The 15,374-nt window shown below is 42.3% G+C and overlaps 1 protein-coding gene across 7 annotated transcripts in view; it reads right to left on the reverse strand.

Annotated features, from left to right (window-relative positions):
* Window positions 1-15,374, reverse strand: part of pcdh19 (protocadherin 19) — a 54,983-nt gene that overhangs the window by 13,128 nt on the left and 26,481 nt on the right. For 4 of the 7 annotated variants that reach the window (XM_069694227.1, XM_069694224.1, XM_069694226.1 and 1 more), the window contains exons 3-4: window positions 12,244-12,302; window positions 10,281-10,453 (exon numbers count right to left, since the gene is read on the reverse strand). In XM_069694227.1, the coding sequence (XP_069550328.1) occupies window positions 10,281-10,453; window positions 12,244-12,302 (232 nt within the window). Of the gene's footprint in view, window positions 1-10,280; window positions 10,465-12,242; window positions 12,303-15,374 lie in introns of all 7 variants that reach the window. The other 3 variants (XM_069694223.1, XM_069694225.1, XM_069694220.1) reach the window with 1 other exon arrangement.

Below are 15,374 nucleotides of genomic sequence, written 5' to 3' on the forward strand. Positions count from 1 at the left end.
AAATAGTTGCTTTGTGATTTAATGCTGATGAATTTACTTTAATTTGATTATCCAGCACCGCCAGCTACGCCACGATGTAGAAACACCACTCTGGATCCTGTTCAGCTCCTGACCTTTCTCACAAATGAAACAAACTGGCAGAACGCAGTGTGTGTGCTGCGCAGCAATTCAGATTGTAAACTTGATGTGGTGTTCAGGTGATGCACATTTTCATCGTTAAGCTCAGCAGCAGCTTGGTCTGTCTCAATTATTACATAAACGCCTGATCGCAAGTTTTTGAGCTCACAGTAATCATTGTGCATAATCATTAGAATTGTTTCCATTCATATGTGTATATAAATAGCTGGACGAAACTAACAGAAATGTCAAATTTTCATCGTGTCATTTTCAATTGTATATAGTTTGACTGGTGCTCTTTTCATAAAGTCATCTCATCGCACCAACTTCTGAATTGTATATTTCAGTAATAGATTTTGTATTATAAAGGTATTATCTATATCTGCCCTGTGCAGTTTTTGTGTCCAAACCCTAAAAGGAAAACAGGAATTTTAACTTATCTATGTTTAATATTAATATATTCCTGTTTTTCTTCTTCATAAGGTGTATTATTAAACAATAATTAGGCTTACACTTTAATAGTGGCATAAAATGAGCAGAGCATTTTTTTTTATTTTTTTTTTATAATTGTATATCACAATTATTTTGGTGGTAATTAATTGTTGACTAAAATTTCCCCATTGTGTCAGCCCTGGTAGCAGCCTGTGTTTCTTTAATCTAAATTATGAGGGTTCATTTTAAATGGTTGGATAAGGAGTAAAAGGAGCGCAGAGTGTTAAATTTCACAGGTTCTTGAGTATGAAGACGTGTTGAAAGACAAAATGCAAGCACGGTGTAGTGGCCAAGAAAAGGAGGAGGGAAGCTCTGTGAGTCCACACACACTTCAGCAGGTCCCTCCTCTCTTTAACAGTGCCCTCACTCTCTCATCAATAGTTTATAATCTGGGTCACGAGCAGCCACAAGGTGCCTCCCACTACCGAGACTGACTCGAAATGTTGAATTACAACATACTGAGCTCATCTGAGCAAGGTCATCTAGGGGACAACGAGGGGAGCATTGACACTAATTGGTGAATGAAAGATAGTAATGATAGAGCTGGTTTGGATGACTTCTCTTTAACCTCTGTTTAACTTCTGCTGAGTACAAATCCAATGAGCACAGTCTGCACATGCGATGCTCTATATGCAGAGAGAAATTCTTCATTTCAGTGACTATAAAATGTTTCAGGATAAATCATTCTCACTGAATATACATGAGGGGAGCAAAATATGGAAATATTATCGCACTCTGCCTGAGGTAGTAACCTTTTGTTGCCACAACTGAGGAAGACGACATAACTTTACATATTCCTGCAACATATTCCATCTGAGTTATAATGTTGTCAGGAGAACCAAGGTGATGAGAGCTGAGATAAAAAACCAAGATGAAAATGACAAAGGTGTTCAGGCAGACAGCGGAATGAAAGAAAAAATAAAACGTAAGGAAATCTTAGATGGATTAGAGAGGATGGAGGTATGGCGGTTTTCCCACAGAAAGGAAGTAATAGGGGTTAAAAAAAAAAAAAAAAAAAAAGCACGCTGCTGCAGCACGATACCCCCGCTCCCCCCCACCTTCCTCCCTTACCCCAGCTGCAGTGATAAATGTCTCTTTGTATTCTGGACAGAAAACTGCAGGCTACAATGTACTTGTCAGAAGACAGCTGATTTCCCCTTTAAACAGAGCATGGTATATTCCTAATCTTTCCTTTCACAGAGGGAGAAGATAAAACAAATGCCTCCTGCCAAGACACATAATGCCCACAAAATCTCTCCTCATTCACTACACGTTGGTGCGCCGTGCAGTTATGAATGCGCTCCTGTGTGTGCAACGTATGCGTCTGCAGCAGGTGTAGCTGTAGCATGTGCAACTGCATGCTATTTGTACTTATCCTAAATTTTGCAGCATCCTTCCAGTCCCCCACAGTTCCACTATGAGGGCTCCTAAATGGGAGCCAGTGCTACAGGTAATGGAGCTGATTATAGCTATCTGGGCTATGGGCCAGCTGCCAGACTCTGCCCTGCCTGGAGGGAGCACAGGCCGCCTGGTGTCTGATATCCTGGGATCCCTGTAATACAAGCCTTGCTTTGGCAGTCACTCTGTGACTCTCCTGCCCACTTCCAGACACACACTGAGGCTCCTTGGAGTTAGTCTATGTGTATACTATGTCCTCATCAGGTTGTTTACTCCAAATGGTATCAGTCTAGAGTCATAGCATTTCAGCAACAAGGCTGTGGTAAGTCATGCTTTTCTAAAGGAGTGTTATGGGCTTGTGACAGGAACTCAAGTTGTCAACAGAGGATCAGGATGTGCTCTGTACTTATTCTGTCTGCTGCCTTCTGTCCTGGGGGCCCACTGGTTCTGGTGGACAACTTTACTGTTATGCACACAAATTGCATTCCTAACACAAGAGACAACAACGGCTAATCAGTTGGGGATGCATTATCCCTGCAGTGCCATAAAAATGTTTCTCTGAGCCGACCGGCAGCCATTAGACTTAGTACCGCGGTCACGCTTCCTCATTTCCACTAAAACTCAGAATTAGGATATCCAGGCCGGCGCTGGGCAAGAAGTGTTAAAAGACGCCGTGTTATCGAATTACCATTTCCAGTTAGACAGTAATGTAATTCAATACAATGTAACAAAACAACACACACATCGGATTTGATGTCCATTTCACCAGGATTACATCATTTATCTATCCCTTTCCAAAACAGTCCAAAAATAACTTAGTTTATGGCGTGACAACACTGTGGTTTAAGATTTGGTTAGACACAAATCAGGGGAACTTTGTCATCATGTTTACAATGACAACCTCAAAGTGTAAGAGTAAAGAAACACTTGTTTCCCTGTGAACCGTCTGACGGTTCTGCCTCCTGCCTCCGTGTCCTCCCTCTTTAGACCTTGCTGCTCTGGAACAGCATCACTTCCTCCTTTGTTCCTGCCAAATTACTCTGGCGATTAGAGGGCTTTGTCACTTCAACATAAAGGGTGTATTTGCGGAAACGACCGATGTTGTCATTATCCTTGGGAGGACAGTCTCTAACTGTTCCTCCACATTGTAAAAATTCAACAAACATGCAACAGCAGAGTGAATGAGAAACAGTATACGGTACGTTTCAAGGAGAAATGATTTGATTTGGCTCGCTGCACTTTTTGCTGCCACCAGGTGTGCGCGCAACAGTGTCTGCACCAGCTGCACCACCCTGCCTGAGTGGGGGGTTGTGGGTTTGTAAATGACGGCCACCACTGCAGAGAGGATGCTTTTTTTAACCTCTGATTAAGTTGACTTTACAGGACAATAAGATTATCAAAATAGAATGTAAATCAGAGTTTAGATTAAGATCGCCTGTCTGCGACTGAAAGACCACATCAAACCTGTGGCACAAAAACATCCTCACAATAAAGATACAGTGATGGTGAGAATATCTTGACTCCTGCTGAACAGACTGAGGTGGGCCAGGTGGTGAGAATCACTGGGAGGTGATGTGGGGACAGAAAAGGAAAAAAAAAAAAAAAAAAGAAATCATGAGAAAAGTGATTATGTCCCTCATTTAGTAAAATGGAAGAGGTAAAATAATTCCATTATAGTCATATTAAGATTAATAAGTAATTAGTAACAGATTCTTTTTTTGGAGTAAATTCGCCCTAACAGGTCCATTAGGTGTTTGTGATTTCAGCGCTGCAGTCCTCCTTCTGTTTTACCCACAACTTTATTACTGCTTTGTATTACAGGGGAGAAGGGCTTCTGTCCGTGACCTCAAAGAATTAAAAACACAATGGTGCTGTTAGAAAAATGGCCGCCACCTCTGTTCTTGAAACAAGAACTGAAATCAATCAGAGCCACAAAAGGCGAGCAGACCATAGACAAAGTTATAGCTCTGCTTCTTGAATTTCACTCTATCCCCCCACCCACCTTAACCTGTAGCATTTCTCTCCTGTGCCATCTCTGTATATTCCTCCCTCTCTCTTCCCCACTCCTTCTCTGATTAACCTTTAAAGATACACACCTGCAGCCACACACACACACACACACACACACACACACACACACACACACACACACACACACACACACACACACACACACACACACACACACACACACACACACACACACACACTCAATATACCGTGTACACACTCTCAGACAGGTTTAAAATTCAGGTACTCTCTCCTCTCTCTTCTCCCTTTAATACACACTCGGCCCCCATCAACTTCTGCACATTACCTGTTCTTAATCTCCTTCCCTCTGTCTGGGATCATCCTGATCCCCCTGTTTTCCCATCTGCTGTCGATTGGGGCCCAGCTTGGCTAGGTGTTCAACAAACAACTGTGATTCACTTGGTTTCTGCGGAGATTATTAACACACCTAGAATGCCACAGCGTCATGAATAAGCAATGGAGATCCGGAGCCCTATTTTCTCCCTGCCTCTGTGTTTCCTCCCTCTCCCCCGTCTTTCTCTCCCTTGCCCTGCCGCGTTGTGAACTGAATGCCAGGATTGTCTAGAAAATGAGCTGTCAGTGGAGGGCCTGCAATGAGATACATCAGGCTCATTGTGAGCCCTAGAAAATAATGAACTATTCCCATTTCTCTCTCTGATATGTTCAATACGCTATCCATGACAAGTGCAAAGAGATAAGCAGTCCCCTCTTGAGCTGATTAAATACACTGGGCATATTCAGGAGAGCTTTGGCACAGAGAAGGTTCAGGGGATGCCATTATAGTATTATAACATGACTATATGTTTTCAGTCTGGGCTGGAAATTAAGAACTTTTGTATGCATTTTTTTGTTTGCGTCTGCGGCAGCGCACGCAGTTGAGGAAGAGCAGCCGGAGGCGATGCTTGTAAAAAGTTGTCAGAGAATCAGAATATCTCACATTTATTTAAGCTCTCGTTCACATCTCTTTCTTTATTCCCACTTGGAATTGACTAAATAACTAAAGGAATGTACATGTTTTTTTAAAAGAATTTGTTGGTGTAGTACTGCAAACAAATACTACCAGGAGGATAATAAAAGAAATTAAATTCACAGCGGAAATAAAAGCAGCATCGTTTGTGGAGAAGCACCTCTTCTTCACATAGTTAGATATGTATAAATAAAGAGGAAAAATAAATACATCTTTCCTTTAAGTAATACAATACTGGTCAGCTCTGTTTTACTGCATTAGGTGTAATTTTGATTTTACAAAGATCTCACAGTGGCACATTTCCATTCAGCAGCCATTAAAAACGATGAGCCCAGATGGACACAGCTTGAAATGACATTTTATTTCCTTTCTTTTCCTCAAGTCTGTACATCTCCGAGGCAAAATCAGCATCTCGGTTCTTCATTACAGACTTCACGACACCTGCTTGCGAGCATCCTCTGGTGTGTTTGAGCATGCAGTGTGTTTGCACTCGATCTTCCTTAATGCTTGTATTGCACTGAGCTCTTTGTCACTGTCAGCCATTTTACCTCCACTGGTTCCACATTAGATTAAGCAAATCAAAATCAAAATGGATGGTCCCAGTATAGAGTTTATCTGTTAACCGAATCATAAAGTATCATGAAGCAACACGTGTTGTTGCCAGCCCGAATGACAACATGAGTTTTGATGCTTAATTCAATCAAATGTTGTTTGAGAATCAGTCAAATGCTCTGGCACATCCACAGTTACCTTGGAGTGGGAGAAGGGAAAGAAAAAAAATCTGTCCTACCTGAGATTGTTTCTTCATCTCCTCTTTTTATTTCCCCTCGCTAAGACTGCTTACTAGACTCTCAGCTCATCTCTCAATCTCTGTCTCCCTCACACGCAGACTCTCTCTCCCCCTCTCGTGTTGTCAGCACAGCCCTGTTCATGTTGCCTTCCTCATTCTGACACCTGTCAGCATTTTTGTTAGTAGATCAGAGAACTGCAAACTAGAAATGTTCCCGTGGTGAATTTAGGGCAAGTTTGCGGCAGGAACATGTGAGGTGCCTTTACGCTTTCTTTAATTCAACAGGGAGACGGAACTGCTTGACTGGCACAAAGTTGGGAGATGTGGGTTGGAGATGTTTGCAGTCGGTAGATGGAAACAGACGAGGAAGACGTACGGAGGGAGAGAGGGAGAGAGAAAGAAAAAAGTGGTGGGGTTGAGATGAAATCAATTAGGAACAGTGAAACCCTGCGGATCTACTGATGGAGAAAAGGAATATGGAGAAATCTGCAGCCCGCAGAGGGGGCTTCCATTCCTGGGCTCCAGCTTCAGGCACACACCCACAGGGAGCTAACAGATAGATGAGAGATATTCTCCAGAGGTGGAGGCCAAGGAATATGTCAGAAATAAAAGAGGCCTGTTCCCTGCTCTGGCTAATTGAGCAGTCTTGGATCCCTTTGAGTCTAATAAGCCAAGAGGAAGAGGATTTTATTTGAAGAACACTCACACATTGACCTGGAAACAATTCCAAAACCAAGTCCACAAACCTCTATACCCACAAATCGGACGCTGTAAAATGACATCACGCTCTCCTTTTCCCTCCCGCGGAGATAACTTGAGCAATTTAACAATACATGAATCTTAATCCTTGAAAACCAAGGCTCATCCATGTCTGGGAGGAATTAAAGTGTGAGCTATGACAATCAAAGGAAGTTGAAAAAAATAGATTAAGCTCCCTTTGTCACGAGCCCCCTCGGAGTCTGTTCCTCTTGCTTCTCCCTTGACACTAATGGTTCCACAGAGCCAAAGCTAGCATGTCGCACATTTCAACCAAATCCCCCTAACTTCACAGACATGCCTATAAAGATAAAGAAGAATTCATTTTATATAGCTCTTCTCCTCAGTTTATAGTTCCAGCGATATCATCCATTTTTATTCTATTGGCAGATATGAGGGAGTCATTACATGTTAAAGATATCCCTTCCTTTATAGATTTTAAGAGATTTAATGTAATTTGTTCTTCAGATACTTCCCTAATCTAATCCACAGGGTGAGGATATTTAAGGTCAGGTCTTCAAAAAGAGCACACACGCCTCTTTAGATTCTTGGCAGGGATTCAACAAAGAGTTATTCACTCAGATTTAAGTCGGAAATCTCTTCACGAGTGCTTCACTGAAAGTTACCTTGGTAGTGGCTGGCGTAATGAATAGCGTTGCTGAAACTGCATCACCGAAGGGTGGAAAAGAAAAAGCATAACTGTCGGACAAAAGGAAAATATCAAACTCCTAAATTGCCTCAGAAGGGACAGATGCCCACTGTGACGGGCGCTGCGTTAGTTAGCAGCTAAATCTTGTCCCACAAGATGACGCGGATGCAGGGTCTTTGTGTAAAGGTAACAGCTTGTATCCTGGGCAAACAACATCTTTACATGGCACTGGGAATGGTAAACATTTGCACTGTAAAAGCCTGAGAGTTTAACCCTTCCTCCCTTCCTCTTCCAGCCTCCTTTTGTTCTCAGCGCTTATCAACAGAAGAAAACAGAACACACACACACACACACACACACACACACACACACACACACACACACACACACACACACACACACACACACACACACACACACACACACAAAAAGCTCAGCTTGTGTGTGCTGTTGTCCTTTGGCAATTGCAGTCTCTCAACTTGTTTTCTGTTTTAGCTGGCAGGAGAGGCGCACCATACAACAGAGTTACTCCCAGAAGACATCTAAGCAGCGGGGTTTTTAGTGAACATGCCTATTTGTTTTCAGAAAATTCTCTCAATAGAGCCAGCAGATAGTGTCCACTTTTGTCAATTAAGACAGATGAGCTCAAAGTAAAACCATGTCACCGCTGCACCGCTCATATTAGACAAACCTGTTCTATTTCTGCCTTTGTACTCGAGACAGTTTGCACTAAGGAAAATGAAGGTGGGAAAAGATGAAGTGAGTGTTCTCCTGAACAGTCAGTGAGGGAGAAAAAAAAAAAAATCTGATTATGTAAAACCCTGCCCATCACTGTCATTCCACCATGCCCTTTAACTATGTAATTAGACCGTCGAGATGGTGAAAGAGGGACGATTTCATTTGCCATGTCATTACATTTCTGCACGTGATGTTTGGTCAATTCATTTAATGATTACAATCAGCCTCTCATTAGTCTCTGGTGTGACCACTGCTGCTGACTGACTTCCAAAACAATAGAGAGAAAAAAGCTTCCAGAGGAGCCATTTTCTTAAATCCTCAGTGAAGAAAATTGCCGGCCAAAAGTGAGTCTGCAGCAATAAAAGATTTGAAAAAAGGAAAAGCAAACCATCAAATTGTAATTCCAAACAGACATTTGTTATCATCTATTTGTTCTGGTCAAAAGAATGGACAGCACTGTGAAATAGCCTCTTGCTCTGTTTACCAGCAGTGTGGTGCTGCATTACACATTCAGGCGGCACACATCCATTTTGCTGAAACAGATACTATCATTGGTGGTGTTAATGAAAAAAGAGCTGCCTTGGAGAGAGCTTTCCCCCACTTGTAATATTCTTCATGTACATCAGTTCTAATTGTCTCCAATAATGAGATCCCACGTCTCGAGGACCTGTCAGAGGGCATTTTTTAAAAGCACGGGACTCTTTTTTTTTTTTTTTTTTTTTTTTTGCAGGTTGTTAAGTAATTACAGCTGGCAACAAATAGTCAGCAAATTCACTTTTCATTGTTCATTATCGTCTGACACCGCTGGGGGAACAACCAGTTACGATCTGATTGTAATGGTCACCATACCTCCTCACCATATTTACTGCTATATGTACTTCTCAGCTAAGTCAGTACAAAGTGTGAGCTACCAGCCAAGAGGGCAGGTCCATTTGTTAACTCAAGCCTTGATTAACACCAAATGATGTGGGAGTCTTGTGTTATTATTCCTCCAGTCGAACAACATCAACAGCCAAATGGCTCTACGTGAAGCATCTGGTTAGTTATATATCCCGGGGACTAGACAAGAAAGAGCCTACAGATATCTATGACTGCTTTTCCAACCACACCCACACACTTCCCAGATACAAATAGATAGATGGATAAATAATTTAAAAAAAATCACATAATCCTTATTCCTTTATGCATTTTTATAAAGTAGGATTCTTTTTCGTTATCTCCTGCTCATTAAAATTTCTCCTCTATATGAGCTGAGGAAGAAGAAAGTAAGAGTTGTGAGGAAGTAGACAGCCTTACTGGGGCAGTGTTAGTAAAAAGGGAGCCGAAATTATGTCGGCATTAACTGAGGGAAGAAGACCTAAATTTGGCACACAATTCTCGAGTTGGAGCAAAGTGTAAATGTAAAGTTAGGATACGGTGAGTGATATCTGCAAGTACTGTCCTCAAGTGTGAGCATCTAATATGGAATTGGCCAGCGCTTCCTCTCTCTCTCTCTGAATGAAATTGCTAATGGGAGTCATCCTCAAATGTCTGCATTTTTCACACACACACACACACACACACACACACACACACACACACACACACACACACACACACACACACACACACACACACACACACACACACACACACAGCTGACTCTGGCTCTACTGAGTCACAGCACCTGTGCATGTGGTGTTTCCTTTGAGCTCCGTAAATACCCTCCGGTGCATATAGTAACATCCTGGTCTGCAGCAGACAGCTTTATCCTCCTCTCTGCCTGTCACTGACCCGCTCTCTCCCTCAGTCTGACTGGCAGTAGTTAAGAATGAACATGACCCTGACATTGACTTCTGCCAGCCAAGTGGATGTCTTTTTAAATGATGAGTCAGAAATGAAACATCAACATTAATTCCCTGCTAAATGATCCCATTGAATAATGGATGAGGGCACATGGAGATATGTAGATTTCCACCTTCTACCTTTGTGAGCCTAATTGCTGCCATCCAAGCACATCTGAAGTCAGCTCAGCTTCAAGAGCAGACATGGCTACTATCAGTCAATAATGTTGCCTAAGCCTGTATCAAAGGGTAGCCTTAGCTGTCAGAGATTCCTCACATTAGCTGCACAAGCAGGACATCAAAGCCAAAAAACAACAACTCTGATGTTGTTCATACATGCACATCTGAGACCTCCAATGGGCATAATGCATCTTAAAAGATGCTCTGGGAGCAAAAAAACTGTCTGAAGTGCACAGACAAATACACATTGGTCTTATCTCTGAACTGGAAAAACACACTCCACAGGATATTTCAGTTATCTAAACACACACACACACACACACACACAGATTTTCCTACCTTGGTCAGGCAGCTGGCAAACATTGGGGGGGACAGTCATGTTCAGCACGTCATTGACAGCCGTGTCAACATAGTGTCCTCTCTGGACATCATGTTCACTGTCGGTCTGGTCGCTCTCCTCGTGGCCGCTGTCCTTCAGACTGTTCCCCTCCAGGTCCTTGAATGTCGATGTGCTACATGGGGGCCAGGAGGGAGGAATGGGAAATGTTGATTAACTGTCACATCACCTTCTGTCACATGCTCTCCTTTGTCCCCGTGTCTCTAATGGTTTGTGACGAGCTGTCTGTCTTTCCGTCCCTGTCCCTTTTTACGTTTTCTCAGGGTTCTTTGCCCTTTAACACGGTCCATTTCCATGGATTCAAAGTAGATGAATAGTAATTTATTTTGCTGTAAATGTTATTTAAATGCAACACCTTTGCAAAGAACAAAGAGTCTCCACAGCTTCTCTGTTTGCAGTAACAATGTAATAAGTAGGGGATTTAAAGCTGCCTAGAGTCTTGTTGGATTAAGAGGAATTTTTTTTACTTCACATAACACAGAAGCTGTGGGATGTCTGTCTATGCGCTGACTTCAAGGACATCGCATTGAACAAACAGGAGGCACTCACTCACTGCAATCAAACAAATAGTGCAGTAATCAGGAATTCCTGGAAGGAAGATGGATGTGGGAAACGCTGGAAGCATACAAACTGAGCATCTGTCTTGTTTGGGGCGCACAGTCAATAAAGAGGGTGGGGTGTGGGGGCACAAGCAACAGCTGCACAGTAACTGCGTGATTTCCCTTCATTTGATTTCCATCCCTCTGGAACACATTCTGCTTTACAAACAACACTAAACACGGGTGAATATATGAACATGTGTTCTTGCAGAAGAAGAAGAAGAAAAAAACCCAATGAGGTCACGTAAGGACAGAGGTTGGAAAGGAGAGAGAGCGTAGACATAGGAGAAAATGAGAGTAAACAAAAATGTACAAACAGAAAGAAAGGTAGAGGAAGTGAAGGACAGTACAAGGTGCATTCCCCAACCCGAGCCTCCCATTCTCCAGCCTGGGAGAGGACTGCAGTGGAGGTAATGCTGGCTCTCTGATGTTATCACTGTAATTGCACCTGTCCCAGACCATAGGCTCACTGGCTCCTGAGGGGATTTCTTTGTAGTATGCTGCAGAGGCCCACACTTGAATGCTCTTTGTTTACATTAATGCAAGGAATCTTTTTTGGCGGGAGGGTGAAATTGCCATAATGGGTTTTCAAAAGGCTGGGATAGCCTCAAACAAAAGAAAGCCTGGAATGTTTTTAAGCTGCAGGTTAAAAAAAAAAAAAAAAAAGAAAAAAAAGAAAGAAAAGGAGAACTGTAGTTTACGAAATGAGCCCGGTCACAAAAACATCTACGGCTGGAGGGAATTATTAGATGACCCCCATCCCAACCCCATTCCTGTAGGCCTATCTAATATCCTGGTTCAGGTGGACTGAATAACAATGCACAATGAAAACATTTATTCTCCTCTTCCTCACGCAAGGAGAAAAAAAAGGAATGCAATAACTGACTATTCATGAAATTGTTGTTTGGGAAAACACAGGAGAAATCTTTTGAATATCATTTAATCACAGAGAAGTTGTTTTAAGCTGTAACCTGATGCGATTCCAGCCGCACGTGTTGCTAATGAACAAAATTACAGAAGTGTAATAAGGTTATCTGTAAATAGGGAAATCATTACTTTCACATTCTGCAGCTCTGCGTAATGTAATAATTTGAAAGTATTGTGGCTCAACAAGTGTCTACTAAACGCATTATGAAGTAACGCTATTTATTCAAAAATCTTATCCTCCCTTTGCAATTATCCAGAGTGGAAAACATGCAGGTACACATGCAAACTGCTGCAATGGTAACTGTGCACTCATTAGATAAAACAATTAGAGATAACAATGGTAATGAGGTGCTGGTAACAATTCCTAATCAAGACATACCTTTTAATGAGGTGGGCTCTGCTGTTCACGTAACTGGAGTCAATGGAATAATTCTCCGTCTGAAAGAGAGTGATGAGCGGTGGGGGAGCAGGTGGGGGAGGGGGGAGGGGGAGATGATGGGGGCAACAAGAGAGAGGTACTTTTATTAATGGGAGCAACCAAAATAATGTTAGCAGTAATTGGCTTTCAGTAGAAATGTTATTTTACACAAAGGCCCTGGTGAGCAGCCTAGGCTTTCAAAGGGCTGAATCCTATTCTCTTTCAAAGCACACACACAGAGAGGCTGACTGGGAGTTGAGAGCTGAAGAGAGTGCTGCAGTGAGCACAGCCTCTCTTCTCCTCTTCACCCTCCCACTCTCGATCCTTTGCTCCCTCCCTCCACTGCCGGTCAGCCCAATGTCTTTAAAATGCAGTCATTAGGGAGGACAGACTTGCAGACAGAGGGAGAAGAAAAGTTTCCCTTTTTTCTTCTATGAACTCTTCATTTTTACCATGTTTGAGAAGACATTAATGTAGAAATATTTAATAAATAACTGCGGGAGAAGTAGTTGAAATTAAGAGTGTACCAGGGGAATCTTAACTCCGCAATTGCAGATGAAAAGGCTTTCAGAATATGCATGCGATAGATCTCTGACCCACATTAGAGAACACAGTTCAAAGGGATCCTACATTATTTTTTTTTCAACATTTATTGAGCGAGGAGAATGTCTGGTGCGAGGAGCACGCGGACAGAGGAGTCAGTGTACACGGAGCAGGTAGCCCCTCCTACATCTGCCAAGTATCTACTCACACTAGGTAAGATGTCAGAGGGCCATGGGATATCAAAGCCTCTCAAAGGACTTCCCCAAGTGCTTCGAAAAGCCAGGATATGACCCTGTAGAGTAAGTTTGATAAAATGCAGGTGTTTTCTGCAGAAAGAAAGCAGATCCTTCACTTAAAATTCCACCTTGCAGATACGGTGTCCCGATAAAAGCTGTGACTCTATATCCTACAGTGCCGATATCAAAGCCCTGCTAGGACAAAAAAAAAAAAAGTCACCCTGATGGTAAGAAAGGTTAATGCTGGCACTGGAGCACAGTTGCTGATTATCAAGTGAGCTCCACGTTTGACAGAGTCCTGCTGTTGAGGTAGCAGTGGCCCTGCACAGCTGTCATACACGCTGACCAAACAGATTTGGATTAAAACTCAGTGTGCGACTGGGCGAACACTCTCCTTATTAGATGCTAATGGGGCTGAACATTTTGAACTTTTACAGCGTCGAAGTGAGACCACAATGTCGGAGCAAGAGGGACGGGGGAGGGGGAGTAAAGCGGAAGGAAAAAAATGTCAAGCATTAGTCCCAGTCTTCTTAGATTCCTTTTGAAATAAATAAATAAATACATGTGTAAATAAAAGTTGATGCTGGCAGATCACAGCAGCGAATGTATGGTGTTTACCTCTGGCAAATAGCTCTCATGACCTGTTTGCAGTCTATGAAAATGTAAAGGACGGTTAATGCTACCAAATGCATGTCCTTGCTTGTTCAGATTCTTGGTATTGATGCCGCTTTCACGTGGCTTCAAAGACATAATATGCAGTGTGCTCTGCAGCATTATAATTTTGCCTGCTGCAGACGCTGGTCTGGTCTCTTGAGTCACTGTGAATTTGTATGGAAATCAGAAGTGTATTGATTTTTCAACATTCTCCAATGAGTCTACCTTAAATCATCAGATGAGCTGCTGCTTGTCTTTTCACCTCCTTTACTCCTCATTATGTTTGGCACGAAACGTGTATAACAACAAGCAACAATGCAGGGCAGGCATCTGATTGGAGTTTGTTAAATTATGATGCAATGTGTTTACGCGCTGAAGGTTAGCATCGCTCCTTCTCCTTTTTACCATTTACCCCTAATTAAACTTTAACTCATTAGTATCGAGAAGATAATTTATAATAAGGAATTCAATTAACATTTTATTATTATCCCATAATGTGGAGCACATAGTGTTTGTTCTTTTGCATTACCCCTGACTCCTTTTGCTCCCGTTCAGTTTGACTCCATTAAATATCAAAGGTAACGGTAGTGGAAACATACTGCAACTCAGATTAATCATTCATTAAAGATCAAGATTCTTTTATTTCATTAATTTAGAAATTATTTCACATTCACAATCTTTCCCTTAGCAGAACTACACAGTGTATAGCTACGGCGTTTTTATTTTAGATAATAGATCATCATATAGATGACGTAATGTTTATAAATAATAATGATGACATGCCAAAGCTATCTGTATGTGCATAAGGTTTTGTGTTCCACTCGCGCTCCACTTTGGTCCCAGTGTACACGAATTAAACTGCCTCATCTGCTACAGTGGCTGCGCATCCAGTGAGAAACTAATGAAAATGCAAGGCATGAGTAACAAGGGGAAAACTTCATTTAAAAGACAAGATAGAGAATTTTCTTGTGAATGTCACTCTGGCTGCAGCCTGTAATTGGTTTGGTTGGCATGTTCCGTGCGAGCAGGGCCTGGAGAGGGAGGCAGCATGCCCCTGCTCTCAAGCTGGTGCCGTCCTGAAATGGAACTGTACTTTCCATAATGCAATTCTCTCTCAGGGCTTTTTATTTATTATTATTTTTTTCTATTTTACATGGAGCACTCTTAAGGGGGTAGTAGGTGCAACCAAAGGAGACACTTCAATAGGACTCAATAGTTATGCCTCACCACCGCTTCCACTCCAGCTCTTCTTTCAACACTGCAGATCCTCATTAATCTAATAATGTGGTTTATTTTCTCTGTTTATCAAATTGTCAGTGGAAATAAACACACACCCATCATGTGAGGGCATAACCTTGGGCAATGATGAATCACTGAAGAATGCCTATTCTGAGGAAGAATCGGAAGCATTAGCCCGGGCTTCCTGTAAAGAAATGTAATGTCTTCCCCCACATTTCGGACCGACCTCAAATTGGAGGACATGTCAATATATCTCGCTGGGAGGTCAAGTTTCAGGCAAGAGGATGAGGACTGCTTAACTACAGCGAGGACGCCACAAATGGCTACTTAATCAGGTTGGACAATGTGTTGTTGTGATTTGAACGGCCCCAGTTTGCCGGCCAGAGTCACTCTATCCCCATAATTATTGTTCCGCTTCTT

The sequence above is a fragment of the Brachyistius frenatus genome, unplaced genomic scaffold, assembly GCF_029030835.1.
Source record: "Brachyistius frenatus isolate BFR_SWC_R1_liver_20210118 unplaced genomic scaffold, ASM2903083v1 Contig_17, whole genome shotgun sequence".
Lineage (NCBI taxonomy): Eukaryota > Metazoa > Chordata > Actinopteri > Embiotocidae > Brachyistius > Brachyistius frenatus.